This window comes from Balaenoptera physalus (assembly GCF_965194825.1).
Source record: "Balaenoptera physalus genome assembly, chromosome: 6".
Taxonomy (NCBI): domain Eukaryota; kingdom Metazoa; phylum Chordata; class Mammalia; order Artiodactyla; family Balaenopteridae; genus Balaenoptera; species Balaenoptera physalus.
The window spans coordinates 91,376,781-91,401,882 of record NC_138885.1 but is presented as its reverse complement, the minus strand read 5'-3'; the positions used below and the strand labels follow the sequence as shown (position 1 = coordinate 91,401,882).

Sequence of the window (25,102 nt, the reverse complement as noted above, 5' to 3'; positions counted from 1 at the left end):
ATTTACTTCTTTCTTATTAAACTTGCTTTGCCTGGTAAAAACATGAAACCACTCCCTACCACTGACTCATTATGCTTGGAAGTTAACTGCTGACTGTATGGATATCCTATTGCTTTTGGCTAACATTGGGTCATGTAATCCTATCGTCATCAGATTTGGGGGATTCCACCTGGATTTTACACCGAACACTACATCAAAGGTGCACACTTGCCAGTTCACCTGTCTTGCTGGCTCTAGGATTCAGCCTTCTGTGCGAGGGATTAGGCCCCTTGGCTCTCATTCTGTGCCACTACTCTGGTCGCTCCATCAGGCACCATGGCCTGCTCTGTTCCTAACTGTTCTTTAAGAATACCAAACAAATGCCATGGTAGAAGAGAAGCATAGGCCAGCAGCTTGCCAGTACTTTCTACCCTTCTCTCCTCTGCTCTGCCCAGTCTGGAGGGGCTTATTCCTGATAGCCAATTCCTGATAGCCTGGGACTCCCCTGACAAGTGGCAAAGAGACAAAATCAGGTATGACTCTCTATATCACTCTGTTCTCTGACGGCTTCCACGCTCCATTAAAATAACTCGATAAATTGATAGATTCTTTTCTAAAGTGCCTGAGTTCTAGTTGTTCCACATCTTGACAACACATAGTTATTGTCAAATTCTTATATTTTGCCAATCTAGAAGGTGTGAAATGGTATTTATCTTATTATGGGTTTAATTTGCATCCCTTTCCCTTCACTTCCTAACTTAAGGGACACACTGAGTTTTCAACAAAAGGTCAACCACTGTTGTGGGTTCCAAGCACTAACCCCCAGAGAACCCTCTAGTACTTCCCAGTATGATTTGAATCATCGATTCAGCTGTATTTTATTTGTGTGTCTATTTTTTCCCAGGCTTTCTGGAAATTTGGATTAAGTAGCGCCTAAATGTTCTTTATAACAGTGGGTTAACACAAGGTACAAAATCATTTTTTGCCAAAGTGTCAAACAGATATGAAACTTCCCCTCAAGATACCGCTGCTATTTTCCATAGCATGCGATTGAAAGGACTATTTACCTGAAGTATCCAGTAGCTGAAAGACTAATGCTTTCATCAAAAGCAGCCTGTGCCTGGGAAAGAAGAATACAATGTGATGTAATAAAGATGTTTAAAGTAAGAATCACTCGAGACTTCAATATTAATTTTACTCTGTTAAATAAAGTGATCAGTAGTAATAACTAGGAAGGACCAAGTTTAATTTATTCCTTTCAGCATTTTCCATCTCTATAGGCATTTATAGTTCACTGCTTGTAGGCATAGCATTTGTTCAATGCATATCATCATAATAAATGACTCCCATGGTATGTTACACTTATAGATTGGACTATTGTGGGCAACACATGTTCTGCTTATGAAGAATTTCACTCAGTCACCTGGAAAGACTTAGCCTATTAACACAGAACATTTCAGGAAAAAATGGGTGGTCAGACACTTAATTTTAATATCATGTATCCACAACAGACTTAGGAGAGGGGTACAATCTTGCTGAATTGTACCATTTATACCAAAAGTTCCCCTGACTCTGCAGTGTACACAGTTGACTAAGATACAAAATGATGTCCCCAAGTCTGAGAAAGAAAAATGTGAGACGTGCAACCATTACAGAAGAAACTGGGCTGAATGGCACCATTTTTTGATGGTGGAGGACCGACTCTCTTGCACTGCATCTCTCTCCATCTTTCTCCAACCAGAGTCTCCCAGGAAGCACTGGGCAAAGGGCAGAAATAAATATGCCCAGAAAGGATTGAGAGCTCCTATAAATATGAACTATGGAATGAATCCTAACTCTATGGAATAGCAGGAACCATTTCTAAGGAAGACTCTCCAATGTTATTTCCTCCAGACCAGTGCTTTAATATGACTTGACATCCTAGAACTGTCAGCCTTGAGTGGGTATCCATTCCACACCATCTGGTACTTTAGAAGCTGTTACTCTGAAAAGTTTCCTAGTTGACTTTAGAATGTGTGTCTTCTCATCCAATTAGATTTTAGGTAGATGAAAGGAAGCAGTTGAATATTTCTATTCCATTTAGTGCCTACTACTTGCTGAATATATACCCAAATGGCTTGGTTTCCTCTGTCTAAAAGAGTGCTTATATGATTTTTACTTTTATAACAGGATTCTAGTGTTATCTTCCAATTTTAGGAACAGGGGAACCCCCAAAAAAGAACAAATAGATGGACTGCTATTATCTAGAAAATACCTAGATTCCTTAGGAAGAAACATTAATTAATTCTTGATTAAAACAAGAGTTCTGGACACAAGCACCATCTTTTCTCTAATAGAGAATTGTCCCAGATGTAGGAGTTCCTCCATCATGCTGTGATAATATTTCCACATGCCGAGAGCCAAAGGCCTCTATTGATCATGATGTAACTGCAGTACCTTTTAATGTGCCCTTTCTACTGATATTTGATTCACACATCTCATTCTCCTCTCTCCTTTTTTCCCCTAACATACAACACAAAGTAACAGTGATTCTCACCCAGTCCTTCCAAGTGCCTCCAGGATTCTTGCTGATGATGGGTTCAAGGCGTTTTAGAAGAGTTTGACAAGCATCCTACGGATTATTTTTTAGTTAAAATTATGACCATAATGTCAGGCGAACAACAATTTCAAAAACACACTATTATGTGCTGTTGTATAGGCTTATTTAAGAGGCTCACGGTACACAGAGAAGGAAGACACCAACCCCGTAAGAGGTGGTGTGAAAGGTCTCATGGGGGTGGGGATGAAGCATGAGCTGGTCTTAAAGACAGACCGCCTGGGATGGGGGCCTTGTAAGCCCTGCTAAGCGGTCAGGACTTAAGAGAAAAACTGTTGATAAACCACCGGTTTTTAAGCACAGCATGGTCAGATTTATTTTGTGGGAAAGCTTTCCCTGGCTGCAGGAAGCCAGAGTGAAAGGCAATGAAACTGGGGTGGACAGACAGAGCCTTGCGATGGCCCTGACAAGAGGCGCGAGTTTGAACCAAAGCAGCCGTGGTACTGCAACCTGGAACTGGAAAGAGACATTTCTGAGTAGAACTGATAGGGCTTGGGGACCAGTGAGCTGTCAGGAGTGAGGGAGAAAGGAGGTGGCATCTCCCGCTCAGGGGAGTGGCCAGTCCTGGACACTGACTGAGCCCCTGACTGGGGGAAGGCGCAGTTTTCCCCAAGAGGGTGTGGGAAGGAGACAAGAGCTGGATTGATTTGCAGCATCTTCTGAGCTCCAGCCTTGATGGGGTTCATGATTTGGGTGCCACTGCAACGATTTTTACCTTTACTGCCAACCCATTGAGATCGGCCACCACAGAACCTCCAGAGATGTTTGCATTAGGGACGGTTTCTGTGCTTGTTCCCCGAAGGTGGATGTTGGACAATGGCATCCTTAATTCACGACTGGCCACCTGGATTTTGGAAGAGATCTTCTTTCACTTTTCTTTGGTTAGTCATAGACCCGTGCAATTAACACACGGTAGCATGTGTGTGGAACACCCCCATGCCCAACTGGAACAAGCGGCAGGGCCACGAATTCTTCCAGCCACAAGAAGTTCCTCTTGTCTAAGACCCTGTAGCTAGTCTGGCCCCCCCAGCCCTGAGCACACTTTCTTGTTCTTTGACTTTCTTTTGTGCAATAGCACCAGGAAGAGGAGGTGAGGCCCCAAGCCAAGGCAGGAAGAAATGTTTCATGTTTTCATCATCATGAAATCAACACTTTCAAGGCCTCTCCTACCTCTGCACTCTGCCAAATTCTAGCAAATCTGACTTCATCAGAGAGGAGATGCCTTATCCACATTTCTGGAGATGCTCCAGGAAGAGAGCATTTCTGAGAAAGGACAATGGCTTTGTTAAAGCAGCTGCACCAACTGGAGATCCCAGAAGTACATGGTGCCAGTGCCACTGGCCAACATAAGGACTTAGCTGGCTGCTAGGTTCTTCCTTTGTGTTTAATGATGGGGTAAAATCATACTACTAATCTCAGCTGGTTCCACATTCTCTTTCCTGCTAGCAGTATGGCTTAGTTGAGTTTGTCCACAATTACGACAGGGGCATAAGGCATACAGAGCCCTCCCCATCACTGGCTTTCAGAAGACTGCCTACACAAAGCTCATAGGCTTAGAACAGAAAGGTTTCTGGTGGCCCAATAAGGAAAACACTGAAGTCTCACCCCAGAAAGGGGGACAGGTATGACCACACAATTCTCAAGTGAGTGATAACATGAAATAAAACATATATTCGGCACCTCTATGATCAGAAAAGTGCAAGTTAAAGCAATAATGAGATACTTTATTAAATTATCTAAGTTTTTTTTAAACAATCCATGACGTACAATGTTGGGTAGTGGTGTAATGTGATGGATACTTTCTGGAAAACAATTTGGTAACGTGTCAAGTGACTTAAGATATATTCTGTGACCCAGTAATTCCATTCCTGGAATTTATTTTTTAAAAAAATCATTGGTTTGATCACAGGTTTATGGACAAAAATGTTCACTGAAGTGTTCAACAATTGGGGATGGCTAAATAAATTATACAGACATATACGTGCAGCATTAAAAATCATGATTGTAAAGAATTCTTAATGACAGGAGGAAATGGTCACTCTCTATAAGGATAGGTGAAAATCCAGGATACAAAATTATATAAACAGAATGCTAGTGATTTTTTGAAAAAGAAAAAAAGTCAAAATAGAGAGACCCCAAAACAGTGATTATTGCTAAGTGGTGGAATTGCTGTGGTGGCAGCGTTTTCTAAAATAATGTTTGTCTTTCAAATGTTTTATAATCCATAATATTACAATAATTAGCAAAATAGAAACAGTAGCTAAAAATTATTCTAAAATAATTGAGTGAAAAGAAAACTGGTAGTTTGGTTAGAAATATCAAATGTATTTTATACTATCAGTTGTTCAGAGTCCTTACTATAAAAAGGGCAAGAAATAATGCAATACATCAGAATTTCTAAATCTTTTTATTGCCCAGCAAAGGTTCAAAAAAGACAACACACTTGTTAATATATCCAAAGGAAAGCAGCAAATGACCATACAACCTTCTTTAGCAATAAGACAACCAGAGGCTATTCTACCACATTCTTTTAGGAGGGTCAGTTACAAAACTGGCTTGTTTACCCAGTTTCTGTGAATAGCTTAGCAGTTGAAGTAGTCAAAGCTAAAGTCTCCTATCCTTTTTATTTTGGAACAGAAAATGAACACTCCAACTTTCTCTCTCATACACATATCTACAAGCACACATCCGACCTAATCCAATTATTTGCATTCTTACCTGAATCATTTTAGTGTGGACCCCCTGCCCCATTTCAATTCCACCATGAGTCACCAGCACAGACCCATCTAGATAAATGTGAACCAGGGCAGCAGCCTAAGCAAAAAAGATGAAAACGGTTGCCACGATCTTTCTGATTGACATTATCACATATCTTGTCAATTAGAAAACCTTTTCCCTGTAAGGCATCCCCTCCCTCCTTTCCACATGTGCCAAAATAAACACAGACCCTTTCCCCATTGCCCTGAGAGCACTGAGCAGAGCCAGGGCAAGGCAGGGACAGGTGCTGCCTCATGATCGTCCCACAAGAGGCCAGCTTGTCGCTGGACGGCTGTGCGTCTGGGGCAGGATTATGCTGCTTACGCTATTTCCTCAGTAGAACAGCTCAGTGCACTGGTACCTTCAAGGATCGCCCCGACCCAGGGTGGAACAATAATCTGGATTTGGGTTTTTTGGGGGAGAGGGTGTCAGTTTTAAATGCAAAGTTAAGTATAGATAGTTTGGGGAAGAAGGAAGACTTGTTGACATGAACACTTATCCCCATAGTTGTAGGTATGTTATAGAGAAGCAAAAATAAAAATCCAAATAAGATGGGGCAGATAGACATTACTTTTTTGCTGCAAAATGAGCTAAGCCCACCCTCAATCATCTTGGCCCAGAGTTATAGGGCTTTAGAGTTCGAAGAGAACTTGGAAGTAATCTTATCTAACTGCACAGCTCCCACAGGAATACAGAAGGAACCAAACAGCTAACATAGAATAAAAGGCTGCTGTGGTCAGAAACACCCAGGCTCTAAGCTAAGCATGTTTTACAGTCAATAGGAATGCGCCTTCTTGCCAAGTCTGCTTGTGCTAAACTAGGGGGTATGGAGATGGGCCAGGAGACTGAGATATCCCAGGAGACTGCAGAAAATGTGAATGGCGTCTTCACTTTGAGTCTCCAGTATACGAGCAATATTAACAGCATATGGTCCTAGAGAAAAATGCTTCTAGTGGTTCCACTATGGTTCAGGGGGCCTGCAAGGTACACCTTTACTGCTGCTCAACTGGGAAGTGCCAGCCTCTTAGATGTAGTCTAGGCCAGCCAGGGGTCACTAAAAGCTATCGGCTAGGTTTCTTAATATCTAAGCTTCTATGCAGAGTGGCATAATAATCTAGGATTTGTAAAGGCAGGTCTTCAGAAAATGCTGGTAACAAGCTAATTTCCATTTAATGAAGCTAAATTTTTTAAGCCTTGCTTTACTCACTTAGATTATTTATAAACAACCCTGGTCAGAAGTGAAAGTCAAGGGAACTGCATGTCAATCACCAGATATGCCCAAGGAAAGGAGTGCATTCCTAGATCGATTCTTTGCCCACCAGAAGGACCTTTAGAGCCACCTGTGGGCCATGGGCCACACTTGGAGAGCTGCCTCTTTACTGGCATCCAAAGGTTCACACTACTCTAGCAAATGACAAGCAGAAGCCTCTAGCATTCCAAATCAGGCACTTTGACAGTGAAAATGGGCTCTATTAACCTGGTCAGCTGGTATAAACTAGGGATGTATTGAGAAAATGGGGACATAGGAGCACTTCCTCTGAGGACAAAGGCACATACACTCACAGCCCAAGGGAGAATCTTAGAGCCTTAGGAAAGGCATCGTTGCCATAACAATCATATCCAAGTGCCTTGGGGAGATCCAGCAGAGCATGTTTTACTGTCTGCTGACGTATCAGTCCTGGAAACACTGTCTTGTGCTCCTGGTCATTTATTCTCTAAACAAGAAAGATAAGGAGTGACATCCTCTACAGAGCACCCAGGGCGGGCTGCCCAGGGGTTGTGCACCAGACGGCAGGGGATGCCAGCTGCAGCGGCTGCTCCTGGGCTCCGTTCTACGGCACCTCTTTGTCCTCTGCTGGAAGGTAAGCCCCCTGGAAGGACAGTCCATGTCCTAAGGCATCCCTTGCAAAGCAACATAGTACGTCAGGAGTAGGAAGTACTCAATAGAAGTTTGATAAATGAATTGGCAACAGGATAGCCATTTAATCTGCTCCTTAAGCTTGCAGACACTATATTTGGCCTCCTTGGCTCTGCAAGCAATTCAGAAGTTGCTTGTGGGTGAAATGTGTAGCTGGCACATGTGATTGAACTACAAGTACAGTGGATTGTGCATTTCCTTCATGTGTGACCCCGCTGGCGGCAGCGCTCTGCCTGTGTGTCCAGGGCAGCATTTCTGTCCGAGACTGCTGAGTAACTTGTCCCATGTGCTGCTGCAGTTTTCTTGGGCCGCTTAAAATGTTGAATTTGGTTCAGTTAAGTGGCACCACCGGATGGTTCATTGTTAGCGCCACAAAAGATAATTCTGCAAAGCTGCATCTACGAAATCAGCACAACTGGCACGTGGGAACAGACAGTTCTCCAATATAAACTGGGAACTTAGTCTGTGAAATTTAAGTCCTCAAGCAATGACTGCTGGTGTTGGTGAGACGTGAGCTTTGACCCAACAGATTCCCAAAATGTCTCAGCCATTCAAACATTTGAGTTCCTCTTCCGTGCCAGGTGCCGTATGAAGGCACTGGGAATACAGAGGTTCATTAGACACTGTGTGCACTTCAGTGCTCTGTCTAGGAATTAAATAAAACGCAGGTGAGGCATGTTTGACACCCTCAGCTGTTGGGAGCACAGTCCTGAAGTCAAGTCCTTGCTCTACCACTCACTAGCTGGATGGCCTTCTGTAGGAGAGCGGACCTCTGTGGGCTTCAGCTCCCCCTGCTATGAAACAGAATCACACCAGCCAACAGAGGGGAGATAGGGCTTAAATCAAGTGGGAAATTGCAAATCACCCAGCCTAGGGCCGTACACACAGAAGGTGCTCTAGTTCCCCCCTCTATCTGGTTTGCTTCAGAACAGAGGCTTTCAGCGTATGGCTTCCAGGAAGCAGCCTGACTGATCTCAAACTCCTCAATTCAACTCTGCAATTCAGCCCTAAGCAAATGTTTTAAGCACAGAAGCTGGTTTCCAGGGAAGGATGGGAGGGGATGGTGGTGGCGGGGAGAGCTTCTCAGGAGCCTTTGAGAATGAATTTGTGCTGCTGGCTGTGGTCTAGTTTCTTCCCAGCTGAGCTGAATCCCACCTCAGTTCCCCCCAGAAGGTGCTATGGGGAAGCGGCTTGATGTAGCTGACAAGGCACAGCTTCTGGAGCCTCTGAGACCTGCGTTCTAGCACCGGCCCCGGCTCTCACTGGCTGTGGGACTCTGGGCAAGTTATTTAAGCTCTCTGAGCCTCAGTTTCTCATCATTAACATAAGGTTACAAATCTTATAGGTTGCCCTGAGGGCTGAATGAGATAAAATCGAAAAGAACTTACAACATAGTAGGTGCTCAGTAATTATCGTTAATTTTTATCTACTTTTTGAGAAATTTCTGATGAGGGAAATGGGACAGACCTATTGTCCTGTGGAGGCCAGGTATTAAGTAATGGCAACCATTGAATAGAGACAGCCTGCCATGTCTACCCACAGCCTAACGCCCCCAAATTTCCAGAAGATTCATATACAATGGAAATTGTTTTCTGCATGATCCTGGTCGGTGTACTCAAGGACAGATGGCCCAGACTGACCTCTTTGCTGGCTGCCAGCTAATCAGTTTGCCCCAAAACTATATACAAAGTTTTGTCACTGCTCGCTAACCCTTTTCTAGGGATAGTTTTCCTCCTTCCTTTCCTTTTTAATAACCTTGTTTTTGCCTTTATTCCTCAACCACAGCCTCTTGACTCTTTCATCTGAGTAAATTGTAGGCAGATAACTAAACAACATCTGTGCTGTTTTGCCATCGTAAACAGGGGAGGCATAGGAAGGCTGCAATCAGATCACCACTGTGTTGTTATATGTTCCTCTGCGTTAACCCACCTACAATCAACGCTGCACGAAAACGTCCTGATGATTACATCGAGGCTGAGTCAGGATAGATGGGTGATGATGGGTGTGGAAATGGGGGAAGGACCTTCCTGACTGCTTTTCCTGGCCTCCCCATCACACGGCTTACACACTAGTTCTCCTCACAACCCCACCCCCATTTATCCCTATTCTGTCAGCGCTCAACACACACACCTGCCGTACCTTCTTCATGGTTCAGCCAGAGGTGTGAACTCTGCGAAGGGGAGCGACTACAGTTTTGAGCGCTCTGTCACCTCATCCACATGTATGTATAGATACACATACGGACACATAAGAACGTAGGGAACAGGGTTTCCACATCCCTGCTGTACAATGAGCGAGAATAAAGACCACCAGCTGTCCCGGGTAAGTTCCACTCAAGAATGAAGAGGTGGAACCTGCAAGTGAGGTTTACCAACCAAGCAGGGAATTCATTTAATCAATTAAAGAAAGTAAACAACAAGAAGAGATTTTCAGTCCTCCCCGTGATACCTTTAACGGCTATAAAGTGAAAAAAAACTTCTACGATTGTGTTTGAAAAGATATTTAAATGATTTATTTTTCTGGATGTAGTTTTCCCCAACCCACCAAAAAGGGGAGGAGCACCGAGTGCCTTGCAGCTTCTTGTTACTATTTCATTTCCTGTTTCTATCTCACAGAATCAGAGTAGCTGAAGAGGAGTCTTGGGGGTCATTGGTCCCCACCCTTATTTTATACTTGAGTGATATGGGCCCACAGTGAGCTAACTCAGCTGTTCAATTCCAAGGCCAGGAATAGGTGCTGGGTCTCCCAATTTCCCAGCAAGAATGCTTGTCACCAACCCTGGGGAAGTGGGCAAATTAGCTCTCGTCTCCTCTGGAGAAAAGCTAGTTGGACGGAGCACAGCTTTGGGGAAGTTGAACAATTAGATATTGCAACCATATGGCTAATCCACCTTAATGGAAAGTTTCCTCAACACCTTTTGATTTGTCTGTTTGGAGAACTGACCTGACCAGCAGCAACTGATCCCAGGCCGACAGGAAACTTCAGGGGGACCATTGCCAGCCCCTTCTTCTTCCAGCAATTCTCTGAGTTGAATTTTTCTACGGCTGCTTTCCTTAGGGCGTAGGAAGACATGGCCATGCATTCTTTCCAACACTGGATCAGGTTCTTGGCATTAATGTCTTGTTTGTAGGGTGTTTGATCAATTTCCTTATACATGTTTATCGTTCGGACCTACAAAAGAGAAGGAGATCAAAAGGGTTGGTGGGGCACTAGGCAGACATAGTCTCTCCCACCCACTGTCCTCCTAGCCAAATTCTGCTCATCATAGAAAACCCAAACTGAGTTCAATCTACTCCTTGCTGAAGCCTTTCCCAACACATAACATCTTCCTCTTCCTCTACTCAGAGCGTCTATCAAATGTGTTAGCACTTATATGCCTTCGATGCTGCTCTTGTGTAAGTTCAGAGGAAGGACTCCTTTCCTCATATTCCTTATATAACTCAACAGTGCCGTCCAGGTACACTGTGGACTCTTAATTCCAGTTGTACTTGTGAGTATCTGTTGAAAGGTAATGCTGAATTTAATTCCAGGCTACATGATCCGTGTGATTTCGATTTTTCAGATGCTGAGGCAAGAGAAGACCACTCACTTCTAAACAGGAAACTATGAAAGTTTGTTTAAATATAGCCCATAACTAGGAGGAAAAGCCAATTAAGAGATTCTATCCCAGGATGTCTGAAGCAGAGTAGAATTCTTCCTGAATTCCCAGAAATTGGTGACTAAGGCGCCCAGCTGAGAACAAAAGGTCAAGTACTTCACATTCTCAGCTGAGAAAACTCTCAGCAGTTGAGGCCAGCCCTCTCCCCAAGCTGACAGGGGTCATTACAGACATATCTTCTTCCCATCTCCCCCTCCAAAAAGTCCCAGATCATTATAAAAGGATGACTGGAAATTAGTGAGCTGTGCCATTTTGGGGAAGGCGGTTTTTTTTTGTTTTTTGGGGTTTAAAAAAAATATTTATTTATTTATTTGGCTGTGCTGGGTCTTAGTTGTGGCAGACGGGATCTTTAGTTGCAGCACGTGGGATCTTTAGTTGCGGCATGTGGCACCTAGTTCCCTGACCAGGGATCGAACCCAGACCCCCTCCATTGGGAGTGCGGATCTTAACCACTGGACCACCAGGGAAATCCCTGCTGTGGTGTTTTGAAGGATGGCTACTCTCTCCTCCATCTTCTCTAGGGATGAAGGGAGGTCATTAGCCGATCCTCCTCCTAGTGCTACCAATGTGACCAAACATCTGGGAAAGAGGCCATGGTGAGACAGCCAGGAAGGGAGGGGCAAGGCCCCCCCTCCAAGTTCAAGAGACATAAAGATGATGGCTCCTGCCTATGGTCACAAATTCTAGTGCTGGGGGGGGAAGGAGGTAGATGGATCAGGGACTGGGGCTTTCCATGGATGGCTGCAGCATGGGGCCAAGAGGCGTGGGCTTCAGGGGATGCTGCGTGAGGTGCCAGCTGAGGGTCAGTTGGAGATTTAATGCTTGCAGGGGACTGTCGATTTCTGAGAGGGCTGGCAGAAATGCAGCCCGGAGACAACATACTTGAAAAGTGGCTTCATCTAACCAAGAAGAGGACAGAGAGCTTGCTGGGAGAAGTCAGCTGGGGAGATGCTGTCTGCTCTCCCTGGTCCTCACGGGAGGGAGAAGGGGGCAGAGGGCACACCATCTGCCCACCCTAACTCTACTCCAGGATCCTGGGAAGGGAACCGAGCTTGTTAATGAATGAAATTGGGACCAAGACTTCAAGAACAGAAAGGAGGCCATTTTAGTAACTGAAATGACTCAGATGACAGCTGCCTAAGATGTTAAGGAAGCAGAGGAAAGAAGGGTTTGACAGAACTTATTAGTAGCAGTTATACTTCTAACCCATGGAGACTTCTCACTAACAATGAATCCAGAGCTCACTCCTCAATACCCTCTGCCCCAGGATTTTTGAGAAGGAGCCCGAGTAAGACAAGGACCCCTGAACTCTGGAGTCCTGCTCTGTATTAACTAGTTAGCTGAGTTACCTCCAGCAAATCATGTAGCCCCTATGGACCACAAATTCCTCAACATGAAGACCCCCAGTGGCCCTCCCACCTCTAAAATTCACTATCTTTTGTCTGTGAAACTAATTCAGTTTTACCTTCTCAGGAGACAACCCACATTTGGCTGCAACTTCCGTGATACAGGATTCGGTGATCAGCCCTGTCTGAGGAAAGCCAAACCCTCGCAAAGCCGTGTTGGACGGAAGGTTGGTTCTGCACGCCCATGCCCGACAGCGCAGGTTGGGAAACTTGTAGGCATTTTCCATTTTCAGAAGTCCCATCTCTATCATCTGGGGAAATCCAGAGTTGATGTGATGAGACCTCATCCTTCTGCACCTGTTTTACCATCCCGAGACTTCGGACCAAAATCAGGCCAGAAATGACCTATGTCACATCAAACATGCTAACCTTGACGCATGTCTCAAATTAAATGCATTTTTACTGTAAAATGATTTTTAAAGATTTGAATAATTTTTTTTGAAATCATTACTTTTAAATTTTCACATTAGGGCTGATGCATTTTTCCCCAGGTTTTAAAAATTTCCAGAAGCCTTTGAAGCATTCATAGGCCCTCTCAGTCTACAGAATGTAGACTCTCTCTCTTAGTCTACAGAATAAAATATCCTGAAAAACAGGAAAAAAAATGTTGGTATTTGGCCTAATGCATTTGTTCTCAACCAGGGGTAATTTTCCCCTCTTCTTTCCTGGGACATTTGCCAATGTCTGGAGATATTCTGGGTTGTTAGGTCTGGAGGGTAGCTGCGCCACTGACACATACTGGATAGAGGCCAATGATACTGAGGGACATCTTACAGTGCACAGGGCGTCCCCACGGCAAAGAACTATCCATTTCAAAACATCAGTGGGGTCAAGGTGAAGGTCTAATGCTCGCATCTGGGAAAAGAGCTCTAAGTTTGGGAAACACGGAGATAACACACAGATGCAGACTTAGCCAGTATCTCTGCGCTCACCCTGGGGGCACCAGTAAGTAACATGAGTCTACTTGCTCCCTGCATTGCAAATCTTTATGCTTTTATAATTAAATATTATTTAACTATTGAACATTTTTCGGAATTAAATAATTTTATGCAACACTTTCCAGAATGTGAATTTGCTCATTAAAACACTTACAAGTAATGACTCATCCAGGGAGGCACCTCCATTGCTATAATGCTCCACATCCAGGGCCAAGATTCTGCCATCGTTCATGAATCCAGCCTGGGGAAAGAGAGTGGACCTTTGATACTGGTTCTGGGGACCAAGTCTCTCTAAAGTTTACTTTGTCACCTGTGAACCCTCTACATATAGATGAAAAATTTTATGACGTTAGATTTGACAATTTCTTGGATAAGACACCAAAAGCATAAGCAACAAAAGGAAAAATAGATAAATTGGACTATACTAAAATTTAAAACTTCCCGGTATCAAAGGATACAATCAACAGAGTGAAAAGGCAATCCAGAGAATGGGAGAAAATATTTGCAAACCATGTATCTGATAAGGGGTTAATATCTGGGATGTATCAAGAACCCCTACAACTCAACAACAAAAAGCCCCAAACAACCTGATTAAAAAGTAGACAAAGGACTTGAATAGACACTTCACCAATGAAAATACACAAAATGGGTAACAAGCACAGGAAAAGATGCTCGGCATCACTAATAATTAGGGAAATGCCAATCAAAACCATAAGATACCACCTCACATCCATTAGAATAGCTACTATAGCAAAAAAAAAAAACCCAAAAAAACAGAAACAAAACAATAAGTGTTGGTGCAGATGTGGAGAAACTGGAACCCTTGTGCACTCTTGGTGGGAAGGTAAAATGGTGCAGCTGGGTATTTATCCAAAGGAATTGAAGGCAGGATCTCAGGGAGATATATGTATACCTATGTTCACAGCAGCATTATTCACAAGGGGTAGAAGCAACTGAAGTGTCCATCAATAAATGAGTGGAGAAACAAAATATGGAATATACATACAATGGAATATTATTCAGCCAAAAAAAAGGAAGGAAAAAATTCTGACACATGCTACAACTTGGATGAACTTTGTGGACATTATGCTAAGTGAAATAAGTCAGTCACAAAAGGACAAACACTGTATGGTTCTATTTATGTGAGGCACCCGAAGTAGTCAAATGCACAGAGACAGACAGTAGAATGGTGGTTTCCTGGGGCTGTTGGGAGAGGAAGGAATGGGGAGTTATTGCTTAATGGGTACAGAGTTTCAGTTTTGCAAGGTGAAAAGAATTCCAGAGATGGATGGTGATGACTGCACAACAATGTGACTGTACTTAATAATGCCACTCAACTGTACACTTAAAAATGGTTAAGGGCTTCCCTGGTGGTGCAGTGGTTGAGAGTCCGCCTGCCAATGCAGGTGACACGGGCTCGAGCCCTGGTCTGGGAAGATCCCACATGCCGTGGAGCAACTAGGCCCGTGAGCCACAACTACTTAGCCTGCACGTCTGGAGCCTGTGCTCCTCAACAAGAGAGGCCGCAATAGTGAGAGGCCCGCGCACCGCGATGAAGAGTGGCCCCCACTTGCCGCAACTAGAGAAAGCCCTCGCACAGAAATGAAGACCCAACACTGCCATAAACAAATAAATAAATAAAAATTAAAAAAAAATGGTTACGATAGTAAATTTTATGTTATGTGTATTTTGCCACAAATAAAAATAATAACAATAAAAAAAGGAAGGATAGAGAAAGATATAAAAGCAAAACAAACACACAAAAAACCCCTCCTGTTTAATCTGTCACTACTGTTCAATCTTTTTTCTCCTCCTAAAGCAAATCAATTGCATATTTCTTGACCTCTTATTCTCGCCATAAGTTCTTGAATTCTGACTCCCACCCTCATATTTCCACCAAAACCTTTTCCCCTGAAGCCAGCGATCCTCTAATCTCCAAATCTGGTGGCCAGCACATAATGGACTCTGCACATTTTTCTCATAGGGCCCAATTTCATCACAATTCTCAGCAGCATTTGGTGTTGCTGGAGGTCTTTTAAATAAATATCTTCCTTGCTTTTAAGATGTATTCAATATTTCTGAACTTATTAAAGTTCATTTTGGGAATTCCCTGGTGCTCCAGCGGTTAGGACTCTGTGCTTTCATTGCTGGGGCCCGGGTTCGATCCCTGATCGGGGAACTAAGATCCCGCAAGCCATGCAGCGTAGCCAAAAAAAAATTAATAATAATAATAAAAGTAAAGTTTATTTTAATGATTTTTGTTGAATGGAACCAAATTCAAACCGAAGTCAAGGGCATGAGCTATGAATTCAGCAGTTTAAGTCTGAGTCCTGGTTCTGCCACGTAACCCACTCTGGGATCTCGGGCAAGTCATATAACCTCTCTGACCATCTGTGACCTGGCAATACGTAAGGTAATGCAGGGAAAATCATAAGCCAGTGACTGAAACCTAGCAAGTATCCTAAATAACACTACTGTAAATATTATTAGTATCATCTCCTGTCCTCATACTACCCTCCATCAGAACACATTATTTTCTCAAGGTTTTAATCATCATTACGCTGATGGTTTCTGTAACTTATAAACCAGTCTTTTCAATAAAGTCCCATATCGATGAAGGACATTTCCACTTTTAAATGTCCCACTGTCACTTCTTCTCCAAACACACAAATAAACTCATCCCTGTCCGTCTAGACTGTTTCCTCCTTCCAACTTGGCTCTTTCTATCAGAAACCTCCAAGGCATGTTTGTGGTTTCTATTCTCCATTATATTTTGCTAAGTTTGTCACCGAATTCTATTTTATTTTATACCATAATAGCTCTTGGACCCATCTCTTTTTCTACATCTTCCTGTCGTAGCCAGACCCCAACTGCTTCATGTCTGAAAGCATCAGCTGCCTCTAGGTGGTCTGCGTCCTCCCTCCTCGCTAGGCCGTCCTGCCCAGTGCCATCATATTCTCCCCCTCAAAGCGCCCATGTTTGGTTATGACACTTAACTGGTCAGTCTCACTGTATCTTATGAGATCAAGTTTAACCCCCCATCCTGGGATTCTCAGGCCACTCTGAGTCTGGCATCACCTAACCCAACCCATCTTATTTCCCATTACTTTCCAGTAAGCGCTCTGTGCTCTAATTCCCCTTCTCCCCTTACTCCTGCCCCTATCAAATAGGCCACGTGTATCCCACCTCTGCATTTATGCTGGTACTATTCCCACCACCTGGTATGCCTTCTTTCTGCCAATCCATTCTTTTTTCTTTTTTTTTAAAGGAAGCAATTTATTTATTTATTTATTTATTTATTATTTTTGGCTGTGTTGGGTCTTCATTCTTGTGCGAGGGCTCCCTCCAGTTGCGGCAAGCGGGGGCCGCTCTTCATCGCGGTGCGCGGGCCTCTCACCATCGCGGCCTCTCCCGTTGTGGAGCACAGGCTCCAGACGCACAGGCTCAGTAGTTGTGGCTCACGGGCCCAGTTGCTTCACGGCATGTGGGATCTTCCCAGACCAGGGCTCGAACCCGTGTCCCCTGTATTGGCAGGCAGATTCTCAACCACTGCGCCACCAGGGAAGCCCTGCCAATCCATTCTTGAAGGTCATTTACATTTCACCTTCTCTAAGAAGTTTCCTGTACACACTCCAACTCATATTCATCTCTCCCCATAGTTTTACTATGTGCACCTCCTCCTTTAACCTGAGATTATTACATTTTCATAATGACTTCATATGTGTAAGTCTTATTTCCCCCTCAACGGCTAAAATGTGGTCTCCTTCAGGACAAACTTTGCTCTAATAAATCTACGTTGCACTAAACCCAATTCAAAATATAGCTTAGGGTGAAGGTAAGTTGAAATAGATACATTCGTTATCTTCTAACAATATGTATGCAGGTACACCAGTTGTGGTAGAAACGATGTGATGTGTTCAACAAATCCTGTTGTTTTTCATCCTGGGCACGCAGGAAGACTACATTTCCCATGCTCCCTTGCAGTTAGGTGGCAAAGTTCTGGCCAATAATGTGTCGATTGAAGCAAGGACCACCTCTTCCAGGCCTGGTGCTCATAACATCTCCCGCACAACACTCTGCTCCCTCTCTTCCCTTCCCTTCCCTTGTCTGCTGCCCTCTGCAGAAAACCCAGTGGAGGACAGAGTCTTTAGGGCGGTGCTAGCCAATGGAACTTCCTGTGATGATGGCAATGTTCTCTATTTGCATGTCCTACATGGCAGCCACTAGCCACAGGTGGTTACTGAGCACTTGAAATATAGTTAATGCAACCGTGGAACTGGATTTTAACTTTCATTTAACTTAGTAGATTTAAATTGAAATAGCCGTATGTGCCTAGCGGCTTCTGTATTCAACAGTGCGGTCAGAGGGGAGGATGGTGGCGTTACTAGATGGAAACAGCTTGAGTCCATGAGTGGTTCTGTGGAGCACGGTTCTCTCCTCTTCTCCGCCCCCCTCCCACCCTCCTCTGATTACACTGGGCTGTTACCTGAGCAAGAATTAACACAAAAAAGGTCCAAGTCCAGGAGAGTTTTTAGTTGTTAGAGCAGTTAGCCCATTCTGACAAGTAAACTTATTTCTTAGAAAGCAAAAGAATACTTGTTTTCTGCTACGGAAACTTTTCTAGGAATTAGGAATTTCTGGTACAGAGTTTTACCAAAATACCTTTGACATATTGATAAATGAGGAAGCTGTCGGCAAGCATCTGCAATTTCGCATAACGTTATTGTTACAGAAATTATTCTGTTTTTACCTCCCACGTATAAAACTGTGGGAATAGTGTGGTTATCAGATCCACTTTCATGGACGTATGTATATACTCACATGTTTTCCAGCTACGCACTCTGTAGCAGCCAATACCAGCTCGCACTTTTTCCACAAACTGATATCTTTGAGGAAAGCAGAAAAGCTTCACTGAACCAGCCAGTAATCAGTTAGCACAAGGAAGGGAAAGTGTGACGCACAATTTGTTGATTTGCTCACTGTTGTTCCCTGGTAGACAGTAGCCAGATGCTGCCCTCTGCATTTCTGTAATGTTATATTTACAACATAAATCCCCCATCCTTCTACTCACTTTATACTTTCCAAGGTAAGGGTGGCGGCCTCCAGTTATTAACATGTCTTCTCCTCGTTCCAGAATGCAGCGGACTGCACGACCATGCCTAAAACAGGAAAAAAAAAAAAAAAAATCGGGAGAGGTAAACTCTTTTACCTACCAGGTATCATCTGGGGTTTATGTAACTCCTAGTGAGAGCCTGGTGGCGTCCACACACACTGCAGAGCCGCAGAGTGACACCCTGAGCCCAGGCTGTGCTGCTCTCAGGCATACACCAGTGACCTCCTCTTCCTCTGGGTCAGGGCACAGTGCCTGGCACTCACTACTTATCCAAGGGGGCTCTCGGGCCCAAGGCTCCAGGGTATTGCTTTGGGGTTATTTCCCACTGTGATAATCACCTCCATGATAGGCAAACAGTCCCAAGGCCACATTATAGTTGGTTACAAATGGAGGAACTCAAGTGGTGTCTGACTGCCAAGTATTCCCTGATAGGACTGGTCTGGAATGAAGGTCTTTTTGTGTCATGGGGTAGAGGAACGGACGTACATTACTTAGGAAAGAAATTAAGCCTTCTAGGTGTGCTTGTTCCAGACAATCTCCTATGGTTATATTCTGACACCCTTAAAGGAAAATGGTACTATAAATAAAGGTAAGCATAACAGAAGCAAATTTTCCATTTAAATTAAGGGGAAAAAATATATACACACACATTTTGAGATACACTTATATTTATATCTATCTATATGTATATAAACCTTTTGAGATATGTATAGGTATAGATATATAGATAGATATAAATGTCTATCTCAAAAGGTTGAACTGACCTATGTATATATACAGGTGCTAAGGACAAGTAACCCCACCCTTTCAGGATCTGCTTCTGTCTACTCTCCAGGTATTATATATTTTACTGTGGTTTTTACTCTTTTCAGTAATTGATTCTCATTTTTGTTTTTATAGTATGTAGTTTGACAATATAAAATAAAGAAGTTATAATAAGCTGGCAGCTTGTTTGTATATTATATGTGATTTTAAATAACCTTGACCCAGATTCTTCCTCCTTAACCGCAATATTGAAAATATTCAATGTGACCTCATTTTATTTTTAGTCTACTTAACAGATTTTCTCCACTTACTTGTTTGCAGCAAATGCGGCGATGGCTGCCATGATGCCAGTTTTCATCACCTTCCCCCCGAAAGCCCCGCCAACACGCTTTACATGACACATGACCTTGTTAGCTGGGAGCTTCAAGGTTGAAGCAACTATGTCCTGTGAATGATAACAGTTCTCATTAATCTGACCCATCTGCAGCAAGGGAGTGGGAACAGTCCTTACACATTTTGATTCCTTAATGTTGTACATGATACACAAATTGTGTGGTTACACTAAATAATGGGATGATTTCCAGTAACCTAAGCATGCATCCATGCTGATCTCAGTAGTATTTAGCTGTAATGACAGCACCAAAACTATCATTAATATTAAGTAGTCCTTCCAATATCAATATTTTTGTGATAATAAAATTAAAAAAAATTTTTTCCCCATGAACTACACACCCAAGGTATCCTTTTCAGACTAACCCCTAGGGATATGTTTCCTGCAGCAGTGAGATTCCGTGGCCTTCCAAGCCTCTCTCAGACTGGGTCTTTTCCCTGCACACCACTGTCTCCACTGGAGAATGAGCACTCCTCACCTTCCATTTGGATTCAGTTGGCTGGTGGGTCTTCCCTGGATGTAGGCCTTGCTCTTCCTTGCCATCCTAATGTTTGAGGTCATTAAGTCTTTTTTGTTGTTGTTGTTATAAATTTATTTATTTATTTATTTGTTCTTATTTTTATTTTTTATTTTTGGCTGCGTTGGGTCTTTGTTGCTGCGCGTGGGCTTTCTCTAGTTGCGGCGCGCAGGGGTTGCTCTTCGTTGCGGTGCGTGGGCTTCTCATTGCGGTGGCTTCTCTTGTTGCGGAGCACGGGCTCTAGGCGTGCGGGCTCAGTAGTTGTGGCACATAGGCTCTAGAGCGCAGGCTCAGTAGTTGTGGTGCACGAGCTTAGTTGCTCCGTGGCATGTGGATCTTTCTGGACCAGAGCTTGAAGCCATGTCCCTTGCATTGGCAGGTGGATTCTTAACCACTGCGCCACCAGGGAAGTCCAGGTCATTAAGTCTTAATAACTCATTTTTATACATGGGGAGCCCAAGAGGAATGAAGTGATGGGACCAATGTCACACAGGGAGTGAGAGGCAGAACAGGAATGGAATGGAATTCACCTGATCCTTCTTAGTGTTCCACCTTCTAAGAGGCCTCATTCTCCACATTCCCACATTCCTACTTGCTCTGGTAATGACACGGGCTCCTTGTGACCTACTGAATCAAGACCCCAGTGTCTGTTCCCCTTACTTTCACCCTGATGCTTAAACTAGCCACCCCAGGCACATCCAGCTTGGGCAGTCTTCGTACTACTCCTCCTTCTTTACACGCATGCTGCCTGGCATATAGGACATACAGGCAAAAAGTGTTTGCAGAAGGGACAAGTGAATGAATGAATGAATGAATGAGTGGCATTTGATCTTGGTGTGGAACTCCCTGGAAATGGCTTCTCTTCTCACCATCTAGACAAACCTCATTCTCACTGTAAATCCCAGCTTAAGACTTCATCTTCATGAGACTACCTGGATGATTCTTGGGCTTCACAAACCTCCATTCTCTTAATTCTTCCACCTATGTAAACTCTGACTATGCTGGTTGCATTCTGCCCCATACTATTTCCTAATTGCTTCATGTGAGTTAGGTGACTATAAGTTTTGGAGGGCAGGGCTTCTTTTGTTAAATTTTGGGGGTTTTTTCAGTTTTGTTGAGCGATAATTGACATACATCACTGTATAAGTTTAAGGTGCACAGCAGGATGGTTTGATTTCCATATATTGATTATCACAATAGGTCTAGTTAAAATCCACATCTCATATAGATACAATTAAAAGAAAAAAATTTCTCCTTGTGACAAGAACTCTTAGGATCTGTTTCTTAACAACTTTCATATATAATACAGCAGTGTTGACTATAGTCATCATTTCTTTCATGTTCTTAACAGTGCCAAGAGTATAGAAAAAGAGACTGGCTGATCCCATAACTGGTTTTAAAGTTACAGATCCACAAACAGAAGGCCATTACTTTCATAATACCATCTTAAAAGTTTTAAAGTTGTATGGTTATTAATACCTAAATGGATATGGGTATTAGTATTCCAAACTCCTTCAGTTTCTAAAATGTTCTAAATTGTTCCTGGTATATCTTGTTGACAGAAACCACTTAGCCATGTCCCCTCCATAATGGCCCCCACATTACCTGTATGTATTTGGGAAACTGTGTGGACACGTAGACATCAATTTCTTGATCCTCTCCTTTGGGAACAACAAGCATGCTTTGGGTTTCCATATAAAAATGTTCTTGACCTCCCATGTGTATTTCACCTGTTAGAGGAAAATATTCCAGTCAAGGAGGCAGTCAGATAGGACAGGTAGCACCCCCCCATGTGTTATCTCATTACAGAGAAATTCCACCGACAGTGCTTCTGCTGGGGCAGTGGGCTACATGGTGCAGAGCCACAAACAACAATATTTAGCTTTTATTATACCTGCATATTTGAAGTAGAGTTCTGCAGGGGAATGTGTCATGTCTGCCAGCACGGTAGGTCTCAGAGTGACAGGGAAAGATGTGTGATTTTTCAGAGTCAAAATACTATAGCAAGGAGAATTCTGGTTCCAAGACAAGATGGAGTAGATGCATTTCTCCCTGTTCCTTCTTCTAAGTACAGCTAACAATTCTGGACACTATATGTAATAAAAGAAACATAAGAAGGTTCTGAAAAGTAGAGGAGAAGGCAAACCAGCTAGGGACTTTGGGACCCAAGGAAAGACAGAATGTTGAGTTCAGTGGGTTTTGTTATTGTTTGCTTCATATATCCCAGACTTGGTGCCAGGGAAGCAGAAATCCAGAAACACCAACAGGCAAAGAGAAAAAAAATCCCCCAAGAAAAGCCTACTTTCTCTAGCCAAAGGACCAGGAAAGCGGAAGCCTATCAAGACAGAAAACTTTTATGCAATACCTACTCTGCTCTAGCCAAACACTACAGAAAAAACTGCAGACCTATCTCTGTCTGCCAAAGTTGAGTGGGGAGCTTAGACTTCCACTCTTATCAAGCTGTGATGAGGTACCCCAAACCTTCCACTGGGGTGGTGTTAATGGGGACCCTACAGGGAACCTGGACTTCCATGCTCCACCTGGCAATAACAAGACATCACCCCCCGTTCCTTCCAACACAGGGTCAGAGGAGTTCTGGTAAAACAGATGATTTAAATAAGATCCAAAGTCTTACAACATAATATCCAAAGTGAACTGGATAAAATCAGAAATCATTCATCATACCAAGAACTCAACTTGAATGAGAAAAGACAATCAACAGATGCCAACAGTGAGATGACACAGATGTAGGAATTATCTGTCAAGGATTTTAAAGCAGCCATCATAAAAATGCTTTAATTTACATAAACACTTGGAACAAATGAAAAAAAATAGAAAATCTCAGCAAAGAAACAAGATATAAGAGAACAAAATGGAAATTTTAGAGCTAAGAAATACAACACTCAAAATATAAGGGGCTCAGTGGATGAGCTCAACAACAGAATAGAGAGAACAGTGGGAATCATCAGGGAACAAGAATACAGAACAATAGAAATCGCTCAACCTGAGCAATAGAGAGAATAGACTGAAAAGAAAATGAGCAGAGCCTCAGAAACATTTGTGATTAAAATTAAAGTCTGAACATTTGTGTCATTAAAATCGAGTATTTGAAGATGTAATACCTGAAAATTTCCCAAACTTGGTAAAAGACACCAACTTACAGATTTAAGAAGCTGAGTAAATCCCAAAGAAGATAAACCAAAGAAATTCATGCCAAGACACATCACAGTCAAACTTCTGAAAACTAAAAACAAAATGTGTTGAAAGCAGAGAGAGAAAAACACTGCCTCCCTTACTGAGGAAAAATACTTCAAAAGACAGCAGATTTCTCATCAGAAACCATGGAAGCCAGAAGAACTGGTACAACATCTTTCTTCAAGTGCTAAAAGACCTATCAACTCAGAATTCTATATCCAGTGAAAATATCTTTCAAGGATAAAAAAGAAATTAAAAAGACATTCTCAGATGAAGGAAAGCTGAGAGGGTTTGTCTTCAACAGACCTATCAAAAAAGAATGATTGGCTAAGAGTTTTTGAAACAAACAGGAAATTATTATTTTTTTTTAAAGGAATCTTGGAACATCAGGAAGGTGAGAGAGCAATGGTAAGCAGACAACTACGGGCAAACACAATAGACTTTCCTTCTCCTCTTGAGTTTTCTAAATTGTATTTGAAACAAAATTATAACATTGCTTCATGTGATTTTCAATGCATGTAGAAGAAATTTTTTAAGACAATTGTATTTAAATAAGGGAGAGGAAAGGGATGTAAAGGGAGGTAAGGTTTCTATACTTTACTCAAATTGATAACGTGTTGCTACCAGATATACTGTAATTTAAATTTCACTTCCAGAACTACCACTAAAAAAATTCACAAAGAGACACACTCAAACCACTATTCATAAATCAAAGTGGAATTCTAAAAACTGTTTGAAAAACAGAAGTAAGAAAAAACAACACAATACGACAACGTCAGTCATCATGTTAGGTGGAAAGCAGAACTTTTAAAAATTAAAAATGTACCCAATAAGAGTGATTTGTAAATTATTTGAGGGAGATTCCCAAGGAAATCTTTTGTATTAGAATCTGGACTTCCTATCTCATCCAAAATCTGAGTAAAGAAAGAGTACAGAAGAATAAACAGATTCTACTTCTTTTATAAAACATAAAAATTAAAATGTCAAGAACCCAGATCTCAATTTCAATCTAAGCTCTTACCAAAAATGTACATTGAAACACCCATTTGTCAAGAGGCTAAAATCCATGGTTTACAATATTAGTGATTTCACCTATCCACTCAGAATTAATTTGGTTAAGTATCTACTTCATTGAAAAAAATACAGAGCTAAAAAGTATTAGACAGAGCTGTTTCTACTTAAACCTGTAAGGTAGGCAATGTTTTAGGGCCTTGTTACATTGCGCTGCCCAGCCCCCTAGCCCTGGACCCACGGTGCCCTCTCCTCACCCCATGGTGTTGCTCTCAACTCTCTCGGTTGGAAACCAATTTGTTCAACTAATCCCTGAGATAAAACGTTATCCCAGTATGGGTTTAGGAATGATTCCTTTAGGCGTATTTACATTTTAATGAGTTCCTTAAAGATGAAAAGCCATTAAGATAAGGAGTCTCTCTGTACTATGCCCAACAGGACAGGGTGTGGGGAAGACAATCCCAGTTTCAGGGCTTCGAGATCTCCTGCAAATCCTGCTACGGAGATTGTCAGTGTAAAGCTCAACCAAGATCACAGAATTTTAAAGAGATGAATGGGAAGTGGCATAATGCAGAGGAGAGAACGCTAACTTCAGAGGTGGGAAACGTAGATAGATTTGATTCCTGGTCTACTGTCTGTCTCTCTAGCCTTAGCTCATCTGTAACTCATCTGTAAACTCATCTTTAATGCCCCTCTAGGGCTAAGACACCAGCTTTACGTAGGGCTGAGATACATCTGCACAGTTGGTAAAAGCCAACAATAATATCATTCCCTTCAAGAACACGGTCTAAGACTTGATGTGATTCTCGACATATTTAATCTTTTAAATATTCTTTTTCTTGGAGCATCTATTTTCCT

At 42.6% G+C, this 25,102-nt stretch overlaps 1 protein-coding gene across 2 annotated transcripts in view; it reads right to left on the bottom strand.

Annotated features, from left to right (window-relative positions):
• LOC309663244 (aldehyde oxidase 1) overlaps positions 1 to 25,102 on the bottom strand; it is a 121,972-nt gene that overhangs the window by 9,045 nt on the left and 87,825 nt on the right. For both annotated transcript variants that reach the window (XM_082466859.1, XM_082466863.1), the window contains 10 exons: positions 21,644 to 21,768; positions 19,442 to 19,575; positions 18,324 to 18,411; positions 13,407 to 13,493; positions 12,374 to 12,565; positions 10,194 to 10,421; positions 5,294 to 5,389; positions 3,291 to 3,419; positions 2,516 to 2,590; positions 1,047 to 1,099 (listed from right to left, as the gene is read on the bottom strand). In XM_082466859.1, coding sequence (XP_082322985.1) covers positions 1,047 to 1,099; positions 2,516 to 2,590; positions 3,291 to 3,419; positions 5,294 to 5,389; positions 10,194 to 10,421; positions 12,374 to 12,565; positions 13,407 to 13,493; positions 18,324 to 18,411; positions 19,442 to 19,575; positions 21,644 to 21,768 — 1,207 coding nt within the window. The remainder of the gene's footprint in view (positions 1 to 1,046; positions 1,100 to 2,515; positions 2,591 to 3,290; positions 3,420 to 5,293; positions 5,390 to 10,193; positions 10,422 to 12,373; positions 12,566 to 13,406; positions 13,494 to 18,323; positions 18,412 to 19,441; positions 19,576 to 21,643; positions 21,769 to 25,102) is intronic.